General features: G+C 38.2%; 1 protein-coding gene across 1 annotated transcript in view; it reads left to right on the top strand.

Annotated features, from left to right (window-relative positions):
* The first annotated feature begins 3086 nt into the window (after positions 1-3086).
* LOC132557038 (uncharacterized) overlaps positions 3087-14649 on the top strand; it is a 36806-nt gene continuing 25243 nt past the window's right edge. The window contains exon 1 of the mRNA XM_060221503.1: positions 3087-3500. Within this exon, the coding sequence (XP_060077486.1) occupies positions 3087-3500 (414 nt within the window). The remainder of the gene's footprint in view (positions 3501-14649) is intronic.

The raw sequence follows: 14649 nt of genomic DNA, 5'->3' as shown, positions 1-14649 counted from the left end.
CTAACTTGTCCCTCTGTTGAGTGACTTGTTTTCATTTTCGTACATGGCAAATTTATCGAAGAGCTGCCTCTGCGACGTCATTTATTTTCACTTTCACATACATTGTTGACGTCTTATCTTTAGATAACAAAAAATTTATTGACCATGCCCATCGTATGACCCCGACAGAATTAAAAATCAAAGACACGACTGCCTCTTCTTCATCATCTGCTAAAGCTTTTCACCAAATTGTATGATAAGCGTTAGGATTTCAATATTCCTATTGTGAATATTCCATTTCTTGCTATCAACATCCCTGCATCCCCAACATATCGTGTTTGCATGTCGCAGTTGATTCGATATTCGAGGTCCTGTTCTCATTATCATGATTTTTGTGCAAGAAGTTGTCGACTGGCGGACAAACAATTCTAACTGGGAATCAAAAGATACAGGTTGATGGAAATTGTGGGGTTTTTATGGTCGTCAAAGTGATCTCATTGAGAATTTTTCCATTTTATGAAGCTGGACGTGTTTGATGTTCATTTGTTCGCCTGTTGGTTCCGTTGTTGTATACCTTGTTCTCATTTGAGAACCAACATTACTTACTTGGATTGACCAAGTTTTACATGGTGGGAGTCCTCGATGAAGCATAAAATGCTTACTCATCCGGAATTCCTGATTTTATTCTTCTTGTACTTTTCATGAGTCTTCGTGTAAATTTTTCTTTGTTCATATTTAGCCCTTGTTATATTGGATCAGAGTTTGAATTGTGGTTATATTGACATTTTTTCCCTTTTGTGCTATTCACTTGTGTGTCTTGTATAATCTTCTTCATTTTATGTTCAGGATAGGTATAACATATCATTGGATGTCAAATGATATGAAAATCAATTAAGATACGAGTATCGATCTTGATATGAAATAAGAATTCCAAGATTCCCTCTTCACAGTATACCATTGTTCTGTTTTGGATCATTTTTAAGATTATACCAAAATATTAACGAAAGCAAATGAAGATGAATCAATTATCATCTATTGAAGTCTTCTGTCTGTGAGTATCCTGGTAATGTCGGACGGTATATTGTTATGAACAAGACTCTGGGAGGCCTAGGGAATTAACTGATAGGAAAGAATTCGGAAATTACTATAGCAGACCTGTTTCTGGTCTTTGTAATGCCCCAGTCTATAAATGTTAATGTTCATATACCTATATATATACATATATCTAGTATTGATCACCTTGATAACTGCTTTGATTTTGTTGAAATTTATTGTTGCGTGTTAAGTAAATGTCGGCATGTTATTTGGTATGCATGTGTGATTTTTCTGCATATACTAACATCAAGTACGTCATGAGAAATCAACATCTGAACGTTATGGCGCGTTACACGTATAATGAGGAGAATGCGAATTCATTACAACGACCACACTTGCATGGTTTCTTTTCATCAAGATAGAAGACGATGACATGAAGAAATGATTACGGAGATTTTGTGATACTGGCACTGTACAATGCTAAATCATCACCCTAGTGTACTCCGTCTCTAGCAAAGCTTCTCATCGATCATGATCAAAAGACGAAGTAAACAACAGGAACAGGTGAGTACACAAATCATGCACCAACAAAGACAATTTGGTTTTTGTCTATTATTTAATACTTTTTACTCCGACCACTGTTTCATTCATCACAGGATCCCAATATTGAGACTTTTAAAGAAAATTTTTAGCATTTTATAGATACAGTAATAGATAAAAGTTTATTACCAGTCAACTTATAATAATTATAAAAAAATACATATTTATATATATAAACAAAATTATTACGGATTACGTAACAATTATCGCTGAAACACGACTACAGAAGTAACCGTGATCAATATGTTGTTACCCGGTTTTGGCAGAATAAACAAGTATTGCATGTCTAAAAACAACAGAACACATCACAAACAACACTTTTATCAGATGTTAAAGCTCATGTAATCCTGTCCATCTTCGTGGGGAGGTTAGTTGACAATGTTTTATTCGAGTTTCAGAAGGTAAGTAACAATGTATTAACGATATAGTACCGCAAAGAATTATAGTCTTTCCTAATTCTATTGTGTGTCGTTCGCACAGTCCATACCGTTGGTGATTGGAATGAGAAGTGGAACTCATCTCAAACAGAACGTCCACTTCCGGTAGTCCGGGAACTAACTATCATTAGTCTTAGCTTGAGACCAATATTGACGATTTAATTTCTATCTACATAACAAATAGTCTGCCACATATTGGTGATGTAACACTTCTAACAGACATACCATCCCGCCATGTTTGTCCGTATGACACAAACAAGAACCACATCAGTAGACATTCTATATAACTTTTCGGAAGTAAAATGTCCGGGTACAAATCACCAACTTGTATGGATGACAATTTTTAGTATTTAAAGTGCTAAATAGCAAACCGACAGAAGTAATAGCTTTTTATGTATCGGCTTTTACTGGAAATCAATAAAATTAATCCCTACCAATATCCCTATGGTAAAAGCCCGCTTGTAGCTCTAAGGACACCTTCGATCCAGGCTAGTATCCTACTGAGCGCATGCGTGAAAGTGTAAGCGTGCTTGCCAACGAAAAATCGGATTATCGCGTAACCTACTATGATAAAACATATACCCGTGTACTAGCCATAGGTCGAATCTCGACAGAGAGAAAATTCCTTACGACAATATACAGTGAGAGCGGTGGCTATCTACCTGATTTAAGTTAGATATGAACTGATTTACCTGTACAGGTGAAGGAGAAAAGATGCCAAAGGATAAGTTAAATGAGCTGGTATGTTGGTGAATTACACAGATTGATAATACCAGAGACATGACATGTCACAGTATAGTCATCTCGAGACAGGTTTGGAGGTGGATAATGGTCAAAAGGTGTCAACTGTGTGACTGCTAGCTGGAGAAGGTTGCTAACTTTCTACTTATCATTTTCAATGTGATATTAGGATTATTAGTGTTATAACGAACACTGTATCAGAAAGTGAGGAAAGTGCCTCTCTATTGAATAAAAGTCGTCATTTTCACTTCATCAAAACGGACCTGTACCTTCTGTGTCTGACCCAAGATCAAAATGTCCGAAATGGAGGTGCTACGACCTTCACCTGTGGATTCAGGTGTCGCCTATGATAAAAAGGACATCCGGGCTGCACTTGCCGCACACAATGCTCAGAAACAGAAAGCTGGTTACAGTCAACAATCGGCGCCTCTCAAAGACAGTCCGCGGATAATGGGATTCAGAAGACGGGCCGTGAAGGGCCTGTCTCCCATGTCCATGAACAGTGATAGTCCCAGTTTTACGACGGGATCCTCACGGACTATGTACGGTTCCAGTATCACCCCTCTCAAGAGTATCGTCAGTGAAAGCCCTTATACATCCATATGTCAACAAATTCTACCAACAAAAGACTTACCGATGATCAGTAAATCTGCTCCCCTTATCCAGGATGTAACACCGAGTTGGAGAGGATCTTCAACCAACCCAAAGGTATGATGATAGTTATGTATTATTTAACATGCTTTGAAGTGTAACTACTTAGAACACATATGTTTAAATGTGCATTTTTGTTAAGTTTAGATCCAATGTACTACCCACATTGATCTTTCATTGTTATTTCTTAATGACCTAACTCTGTAAAAAAAATAAATAATAATATAACGACACACATTCTGATATTAAAACGCACCTAAGAAATATTTCATGCCTGTATGTATTGTCCTCTGTAAATGGTTGTCTCTATGTCGGCGAATTTTCACCTTTCACACCAGTGAGTAATTCAGGGATTTCTCCCGGCAAAATCAATCTATGTTCTTCCGACTTCAATCTGTAATTAAATCTTATCACTGAGACATCAAAGGAGGCCTTAATGTTATGGATGACCACTCTACTTTCCGATAGCCGACGGTGTGAAGTTTGCTGACCCTAACATGTATTTCTTATTTCTCCAGTGTGTATTGGTTGTATTCCACTGACCAGCGTTCGATTGTGACCATTATCGATAAATCTTATTCATGGTTCAACTTTAAACGTCTTCAACAAAGGATAACATTTAGACAAATATTTAACAGTCCCTTCCAACAGCACCCTTGCATAAACCCGTCAATAATTACCCCCCCCCTCCCACTATCAACCCACCCACACACCTTTAGCGTTCCTCTCATCCTACAAACATAACATTTCAAACATTACACTAGACACTAGGATTTCACTGACAAATATTTAACTCCTTCACACAAAAAAACAGCCTCTTTCCTAAACCCAACAACAATGCACTTCCTCCGAGGAACAAAAACATTTCATTGATTTAACAAACACTTTATACCTTCAAACTCATTAGCTTTTACTTTCCTATACCTACAAGCAATTCATTCCTTAACACATACACATACATTTTCGCTTACATATTGTTCAACTCAGGTGTTTTGTTAAACTAGTATCCATTTCGTACCATTGACTTTCAAACCACGTATTTTCCGTGAATAGACATCGGTTACATGTTTATATGAATAATTTTACAATATTTATGCATCTTTCCCGAACAAATCCAGACATGTTTCAGACAAGTTATACTACTATATCATAAGGAAGTTTATAGAACGTCCATATGGAGTATTTTCTGCTATCTCTGATAATTATACAACAGACACGATAAGTAATAAAGTCGAAAGATCCCAGATATGGGTCTGATAAAAGTTTAGTCGAGAAAACATTCATGAATCCTTGTCCTAGGTAGAGCAATTATCACCGACTTACTAACATTTGATAGAAGGGGACAGAAAAGTACATATAGCAGCACTTTCTTATCATACACAAAGACAGACGCCATTCACTATTACAGATGTTGTGACAAAATTTTCCGAGTGAACGATTACTGTGTATACGGATTATAATGTTAGTTTATGTCATTGACGGGACATTGACATCACCGAGAATGTCGTATTTTATTCGAGTAATAGAGTATATGTGTAAATACGTCCCCCAGACTTTTATCTCAGTCCCAACAATACCATCACACATTACCGTTATACCGTCAATCGAAGTTTATTTCACAGTTAATAACGACAAACTAATCGTGATTGATATATTGGTCGAATCGTCATATTATCAAGGTTTGAAAGTGTACTCTGGATTACGGTATTGCTGTAAGCCTTAAAGTCGATGATAAAATTTCTTCTGTGTACTGATGTGATACGAACGTAAGCATGCATGATTTCAACCTCACTCAGTGGATTACGAAGTCAATGTTTTGAATGCCAGTCCACATTATGTATGCGACAGGAGAACTGAGGTCGCTTCGACTTGGCGAATGACATCATAATCACCCATCCATATCGCAGAAACGATAAAACATTAAAAAAGATAAAACAGAAAACAGACCGGTTCGTTCTTATTCCGAGAAATACTTATAATATAAAGGCAAACCATGTGCTAATTAAGGGACGCGCTGTGTAAAGATCGTTTATAAATGGCTGTGAACAGTTTATAAAGAATTTCAGCGAGTTAAATCACATTTGTGGTGCGTATGTTTTCATATTCTAAAAATAGAAAAACACGACGAGCAGTCTTAATATATTCATATCATGATACTAATTAACACACATAGCGATAATAAAACAAGAATTTTGGTTATAAAAGTTACCAAGAACGCTCGTAGGAATGGAGACATGAACAGCCAAGCCAGGAACCATGTTTTGTTCTGCTCGTGGCGTTCGTGAACTAAATCCATGTAAAGTACGGCTAGGTCACTAAAGAGTTAGGACAAGGTGAATTGGTCAACTATATGTTTAAAAGGGGAAAAATAAAGAAGATTAGTCTTGCCTGTTGATTGACCCTAATTCGTAAAGGCGCGTGATTTGTACAAATATTATACAACATTACTGTAAGTCAGGGTATGTCGACACTTGACCATTGAGGTTACTAGGTCAATTTACTGCCAACTTACTTATATACTTATCTATATACATAGATCAACACGATATACTATTACGTCATTACCACAGTTAAACATATAGATCTCTCTGATTAATGTACAACAGAAAAATAAGTTTTGTAAAACCAATGCGTACTGAGCTTTGATATCGAGCGAAATATTGTTACGAGAAATTTAGACATGATAGTGACCTGTACCAGATACTGTAAAGTATATTATATTATTATATTATTGATCAGTTATATTTTAACAGTGATGGAGAGGGGAGTATTTTCAACGGCGACATCAATCCCAATTCGTTTAGAATAGATAATGCTTTTCTCGGTATCATTTTGATTTAGCTATCACAATTGAAGCGTAAGAAACATTTCTACAGTAGAACGGTATAGGCTGTAATTTAATTCCACAAAGTTCTGAGAGCTACAATGGAATGCTATCCTGACAGTAATGTGATCAGACAGGCATATTATAGTGGTAATGATTCAGGAACAATACGCTTTATTTAGAAAACGATAATCTATTATTTGTATCAGCTTTCCCATACTGAGTTTTAAATAGTGTAAATGTATAAGCAGAAACGTTGTCAGTTTAACTGTTGTTGTCATCACACAGCAAGCCGCATTGTGAGTAGTGTAAGCCTTAATTTAAATACTAGATATGTCTACTCATAAATACTTATAAAGGCCTTTGTATCTATTAACCATTTACTATTTAGTTTATTTCAACAGTGGTCGATCAGGATTTAAGTTTATTGCTCAACATTGCCGTAGTCCTATAAAACAAGGAGCTCAAATGACCGCGATTAAATACCACTAGACATTTTTTTTTACTATAATCACATTCAAAGGTTGACTTGTTGTCGCTAACCACCATTTATAAACAATTTCTTGTAAGTATAAAGGAGATATTTGTATAATGTAAAATTCACAGTACCCATAACTTGCTAACGTTATAAGATATTTCTCATTGTCCTGCTGGTCGTAAGAACTCTGGCTACAGTCCTCTCTGTCCGATCATAAGAACTCAGGCTACAGTCCTCTCTGCCCGACCATAAGAACTCTGGCTACAGTCCTCTCTGTCCGATCATAAAAACTCAGGCTACAGTCCTCTCTGCCCGATCGTAAGAACTCTGGCTACAGTCCTCTCTGCCCGATCGTAAGAACTCTGGCTACAGTCCTCTCTGTCCGATCATAAAAACTCTGGCTACAGTCCTCTCTGTCCGATCATAAGAACTCAGGCTACAGTCCTCTCTGCCCGATCGTAAGAACTCTGGCTACAGTCCTCTCTGTCCGATCATAAGAACTCTGGCTACAGTCCTCTCTGCCCGATTGTAAGAACTCTGGCTACAGTCCTCTCTGTCCGATCATAAGAACTCAGGCTACAGTCCTCTCTGTCCGATCATAAGAACTCAGGCTACAGTCCTCTCTGCCCGATCGTAAGAACTCTGGCTACAGTCCTCTCTGTCCGATCATAAGAACTCTGGCTACAGTCCTCTCTGTCCGACCATAAAAACTCTGGCTACAGTCCTCTCTGTCCGATCATAAAAACTCTGGCTACAGTCCTCTCTGCCCGATCATAAGAACTCTGGCTACAGTCCTCTCTGCCTGATCGTAAAAACTCAGGCTACAGTCCTCTCTGCCCGACCATAAGAACTCAGGCTACAGTCCTCTCTGCTCGACCATAAGAACTCTGGCTACAGTCCTCTCTGTCCGATCATAAAAACTCAGGCTACAGTCCTCTCTGCCCGATCGTAAGAACTCTGGCTACAGTCCTCTCTGCCCGATCGTAAGAACTCTGGCTACAGTCCTCTCTGTCCGATCATAAGAACTCTGGCTACAGTCCTCTCTGCCCGATCGTAAGAACTCTGGCTACAGTCCTCTCTGTCCGATCATAAGAACTCAGGCTACAGTCCTCTCTGTCCGATCATAAGAACTCAGGCTACAGTCCTCTCTGCCCGATCGTAAGAACTCTGGCTACAGTCCTCTCTGTCCGATCATAAAAACTCTGGCTACAGTCCTCTCTGTCCGATCGTAAAAACTCTGGCTACAGTCCTCTCTGTCCGATCGTAAGAACTCTGGCTACAGTCCTCTCTGTCCGATCATAAGAACTCTGGCTACAGTCCTCTCTGCCCGATCGTAAGAACTCTGGCTACAGTCCTCTCTGTCCGATCATAAGAACTCAGGCTACAGTCCTCTCTGTCCGATCATAAGAACTCAGGCTACAGTCCTCTCTGCCCGATCGTAAGAACTCTGGCTACAGTCCTCTCTGTCCGATCATAAGAACTCAGGCTACAGTCCTCTCTGCCCGATCGTAAGAACTCTGGCTACAGTCCTCTCTGTCCGATCATAAGAACTCTGGCTACAGTCCTCTCTGCCCGACCATAAGAACTCTGGCTACAGTCCTCTCTGCCCGATCGTAAAAACTCTGGCTACAGTCCTCTCTGCCCGATCATAAGAACTCTGGCTACAGTCCTCTCTGCCTGATCGTAAAAACTCAGGCTACAGTCCTCTCTGCCCGACCATAAGAACTCTGGCTACAGTCCTCTCTGCCCGACCATAAGAACTCTGGCTACAGCCCTCTCTGCCCGATCGTAAAAACTCTGGCTACAGTCCTCTCTGTCCGATCGTAAAAACTCTGGCTACAGTCCTCTCTGTCCGATCGTAAAAACTCTGACTACAGTCCTCTCTGTCCGATCATAAGAACTCTGGCTACAGTCCTCTCTGCCCGATCGTAAGAACAAGTGTTTTCTTTTCTTTCCTTCAAATCGATCTCTTTCCTTCCTTATGAACTTCTTTGCAAAAGAGCAGTTAAAGTCTTGATGTTAACCGTCAGCCTCTGTACTCAGGCTTTGTCTGTATAGATATACTGTATACAGTCCCTGTATTCAGGCCTTGTGTGTATAAATATACTGTATACAGTCCCTGTATTCAGGCCTTGTCTGTATAAATATACTGTATACAGTCCCTGTATTCAGGCCTTGTGTGTATAAATATACTGTATACAGTCCCTGTATTCAGGCCTTGTGTTATAAATATACTGTTTACAGTCCCTGTATTCAGGCCTTGTGTGTATAAATATACTGTATACAGTCCCTGTATTCAGGCCTTGTGTGTATAAATATACTGTATACAGTCCCTGTATTCAGGCCTTGTGTTATAAATATACTGTTTACAGTCCCTGCATTCAGGCCTTGTGTGTATAAATATACTGTATACAGTCCCTGTATTCAGGCCTTGTGTGTATAAATATACTGTATACAGTCCCTGTATTCAGGCCTTGTGTTATAAATATACTGTTTACAGTCCCTGCATTCAGGCCTTGTGTGTATAAATATACTGTATACAGTCCCTGTATTCAGGCCTTGTCTGTATAGATATACTGTATACAGTCCCTGTATTCAGGCCTTGTGTGTATAAATATACTGTTTACAGTCCCTGCATTCAGGCCTTGTGTGTATAAATATACTGTATACAGTCCCTGTATTCAGGCCTTGTGTGTATAAATATACTGTTTACAGTCCCTGTATTCATACCTTGTGTGTATAAATATACTTTTACAGTCCCTGTATTCAGGCTTTGTCTGTATAGATATACTGTTTACAGTCCCTGTATTCAGGCCTTGTCTGTATAATTATACTGTTTACAGTCCCTGTATTCAGGCCTTGTCTGTATAATTATACTGTTTACAGTCCCTGTATTCAGGCTTTGTCTGTATAGATATACTGTATACAGTCCCTGTATTCAGGCCTTGTCTGTATAGATATACTGTATACAGTCCCTGTATTTGGGCCTTGTCTGTATAATTATACTGTTTACAGTCCCTGTATTCAGGCCTTGTGTGTATAGATATACTGTATACAGTCCCTGTATTCAGGCCTTGTGTGAATAAATATACTGTATACAGCCCCTGTATTTGGGCCTTGTCTGTATAATTATACTGTTTACAGTCCCTGTATTCAGGCTTTGTCTGTATAGATATACTGTATACAGTCCCTGTATTCAGGCCTTGTGTGTATAAATATACTGTATACAGTCCCTGTATTCAGGCCTTGTGTTATAAATATACTGTTTACAGTCCCTGCATTCAGGCCTTGTGTGTATAAATATACTGTATACAGTCCCTGTATTCAGGCCTTGTGTGTATAAATATACTGTATACAGTCCCTGTATTCAGGCCTTGTGTTATAAATATACTGTTTACAGTCCCTGCATTCAGGCCTTGTGTGTATAAATATACTGTATACAGTCCCTGTATTCAGGCCTTGTCTGTATAGATATACTGTATACAGTCCCTGTATTCAGGCCTTGTGTGTATAAATATACTGTTTACAGTCCCTGCATTCAGGCCTTGTGTGTATAAATATACTGTTTACAGTCCCTGCATTCAGGCCTTGTGTGTATAAATATACTGTTTACAGTCCCTGTATTCATACATTGTGTGTATAAATATACTTTTACAGTCCCTGTATTCAGGCTTTGTCTGTATAGATATACTGTATACAGTCCCTGTATTCAGGCCTTGTCTGTATAATTATACTGTTTACAGTCCCTGTATTCAGGCCTTGTCTGTATAATTATACTGTTTACAGTCCCTGTATTCAGGCTTTGTCTGTATAGATATACTGTATACAGTCCCTGTATTCAGGCCTTGTCTGTATAGATATACTGTATACAGTCCCTGTATTTGGGCCTTGTCTGTATAATTATACTGTTTACAGTCCCTGTATTCAGGCCTTGTCTGTATAATTATACTGTTTACAGTCCCTGTATTCAGGCTTTGTCTGTATAGATATACTGTTTACAGTCCCTGTATTCAGGCCTTGTGTGTATAGATATACTGTATACAGTCCCTGTATTCAGGCCTTGTGTGAATAAATATACTGTATACAGTCCCTGTATTTGGGCCTTGTCTGTATAATTATACTGTTTACAGTCCCTGTATTCAGGCTTTGTCTGTATAGATATACTGTATACAGTCCCTGTATTCAGGCCTTGTGTGTATAAATATACTGTATACAGTCCCTGTATTCAGGCCTTGTGTTATAAATATACTGTTTACAGTCCCTGCATTCAGGCCTTGTGTGTATAAATATACTGTATACAGTCCCTGTATTCAGGCCTTGTCTGTATAAATATACTGTATACAGTCCCTGTATTCAGGCCTTGTGTTATAAATATACTGTTTACAGTCCCTGCATTCAGGCCTTGTGTGTATAAATATACTGTATACAGTCCCTGTATTCAGGCCTTGTCTGTATAGATATACTGTATACAGTCCCTGTATTCAGGCCTTGTGTGTATAAATATACTGTTTACAGTCCCTGCATTCAGGCCTTGTGTGTATAAATATACTGTTTACAGTCCCTGCATTCAGGCCTTGTGTGTATAAATATACTGTTTACAGTCCCTGTATTCATACCTTGTGTGTATAAATATACTTTTACAGTCCCTGTATTCAGGCTTTGTCTGTATAGATATACTGTATACAGTCCCTGTATTCAGGCCTTGTCTGTATAATTATACTGTTTACAGTCCCTGTATTCAGGCCTTGTCTGTATAATTATACTGTTTACAGTCCCTGTATTCAGGCTTTGTCTGTATAGATATACTGTATACAGTCCCTGTATTCAGGCCTTGTCTGTATAGATATACTGTATACAGTCCCTGTATTTGGGCCTTGTCTGTATAATTATACTGTTTACAGTCCCTGTATTCAGGCCTTGTGTGTATAGATATACTGTATACAGTCCCTGTATTCAGGCCTTGTGTGAATAAATATACTGTATACAGCCCCTGTATTTGGGCCTTGTCTGTATAATTATACTGTTTACAGTCCCTGTATTCAGGCCTTGTCTGTATAAATATAGTTTACAGTCCCTGTATTCAGGCCTTGTCTGTATAAATATACTGTATTCAGTCCCTGTATTTGGGTCTTGTCTGTATATACTGTATACAGGCCTTATACTTGTCCTTGTCTGTATATATATATATATTTAGTGTTTAGAACCCCTGTATTTAGGCATTGTTTAAATATATATATATATATATATATATTACTGTATATAGGCCTTATACTTGTCCTTGTCTGTATAAATATACTGTATACAGGCCTTATACTTGTCCTTGTCTGTATAGATATACTGTATACAGGCCTTTTACTTGTCCTTGTCTGTATAGATATACTGTATAGAACCCCTGTATTTAGGCCTTGTCTATATATATATAGATATACTGTATAGAACCCCTGTATTTAGGCTTTGTCTATATATATACTGTATAAAGCTCTTGTACTGAGTCACCGGGTGTATACATATGCTATATTTTACATGTGGTCCTTAAATCTCTTATCGTGTAATCGTTTTTCTTCGATTCTCAATCGATTCCCTTATCACTGGATACTTTGAGATTGTATATAATGTTTGGCCTCTCACAGCGCTATTCAGAGCCATAGTTCAGCAGAAGAATGTACAAACACTCGAGACAGGCACTCAGATGTCTGAAACTTTCTGTCAACAGATACGTAAGCTCGTCGATGTTTCTATGAAGAGATTTTCTCTTCCTTTTGTAGAAATATTAAGGCACTTGTCGATTCTATTTTTATTTCGTACATTTTTGTCACTTTGATGTAGATACTCTGGTCCATGGGTAAAATGACATAGCGCATGCCATCATAGTTACGGAAAGGTCATACATTTAACTGTTGTCATACATTTGTCTTGGTCCACTGTCAGCATTCCTCATTGTATAAAAGTCTTGATTTTGCAACCCGTGCATCGGTCGGCGTTCAGGTAATATGTATATATCCGACATTCATTTAAATATTTTTCTGTTATTTTGTATGTGTTTCAAAATGTTGTACAGTAGGTATAAGTTTCCTCTTATGTTCCCCAGGTACTTCACTTCCTAATACTTAGTTTGAGTGCATGTGGTGCAGGCAACATATTCAGCACATGTGGTGCAAGCAACATATTCAGCACATGTGGTGCAGGCATCATATTGACCACATGTGGTGCAGGCAACATATTGAACACATGTGGTGCGGGCAACATATTGAGCACATTTGGTGCAGGCAACATATTGACCACATGTGGTGCAGGCAACATATTCACCACATTTGGTGCAGGCAACATATTCACCACATGTGGTGCAGGCAAAACATATATCACAAAAGAACAGCCAAGAAATGAAACTAAAAAATATCTGAACAATTGACATTTGAATTGAACTCGTTCTCCTATACGTTTTCAATGGCTTGTGTGTTTAATTAAAATTTAAAATTCTTGTTAAGATAGAGGTAAAAATTACAAGTAGAGCTTGATAAGAGGTAGGCTAGTGTTATAAGTAGAGTAACTGTAGTCCTCTTTATGTTACACCCCTATGGTAAATATCGGGACATTGTGACTGTTAGACACCATAACCTCATGAAATTTAAATGTTTTACAGAGGAATACAGATTGATACGATTTAATTGATAGTGACTTACACAGGTGGTAGTTGATGATCAATCCGTTCGATCTTGTCTCGCATTATCTACCTGTGTGTACGATTTACCTGTACAGGTAATTGACTATCCAATTGGGTAAAACGGGAACATTGCAATATAAAGACGACGGAGTATAGTGTATGTAATTAGAATCTATTGAAAGGTTGATAATAAAACACCCTCCCCGTTACGTCGTGTCGGTATGGGGTAAATACACTTTACTTATAAAACATATACATACTCGATGACTTTGAGTCAGTGCCACCACGACAAGGACACCTGAAGACATGGAATACATTTTTCCGGATATAACTGTGTGATGATGGGTGTAGAAAGACGGAACTTTCTTGTTGTGACTGGGTCAAACATCTCACCTGACTCCTACGACATGGATACTCCACCTGTAGACGTTCGTGTGGAGAAATCACTTACTTCTCTACCACACATCCCAGCACGGCAGAATACCAGCCAGGTGAGACAGAGGAATACATTCCTATTGACAAACTGTCGTAAGAAGCATATAGAAGTAGTTAGCATGCAATAGAAATGAAACAAACTATTGTCTCATCATTTTGTAGAGTTGTTATTGAAGTCTTTAAGTCATTGAATAGACGTCGTATCTTACTTAGATACATGACTACAAGTGATTGTGTCACTTTTAACATATAACTGTTTAATTAGTCGAATTACTATGTTAATATTCCATTTCCTTGTAAAATAGATCTAGTTGGATGTAGTCAGTACTTGTAAATATGCCCGGGGGTTTCTCTTTATCTATCCATGTTCTTGTTTTGATAAGGTGACATTAGTTATAGATCTAAAATGGTGGGTTAAGAAGAAGACAGCCGGACACCATTTCTTATTTCTCTTGTATGATGGTCTCTTTGTAGATGTATAAGACAGTTTTCTATTTCACCCACTGTTTCTCGATGGTGTAAATGTACGATGGCGGTACATAAGAAAGCTATTGATAGGACCTAGGCATCAAACCATGTTTCCTTGGATACATACAATAGGTGGTAGTGTATTTGTTAATTAAATTTTGAACTCTTTAAAAATCAGTAAACGTTCGGACAAAAACGTTTATTAGAATGTTTTACTATGATTGTATCCATTAACAACAAACTGACAGAATTTTGATAGAGTGCTTTGTGCAGATACCACGGCCATATTTCATTTAAATGGATCTGATTCACTGTATTTGAAACCACACATATGGACATT

This window comes from Ylistrum balloti, unplaced genomic scaffold (genome assembly GCF_031769215.1).
Source record: "Ylistrum balloti isolate Yb309-2 unplaced genomic scaffold, AGI_CSIRO_Ybal_v1 Utg370614, whole genome shotgun sequence".
In the NCBI taxonomy this organism is placed as follows: Eukaryota; Metazoa; Mollusca; class Bivalvia; order Pectinida; family Pectinidae; genus Ylistrum; species Ylistrum balloti.
The sequence above is the reverse complement of the archived record's forward strand: the minus strand, read 5'-3'. Positions and strand labels throughout refer to the sequence as shown.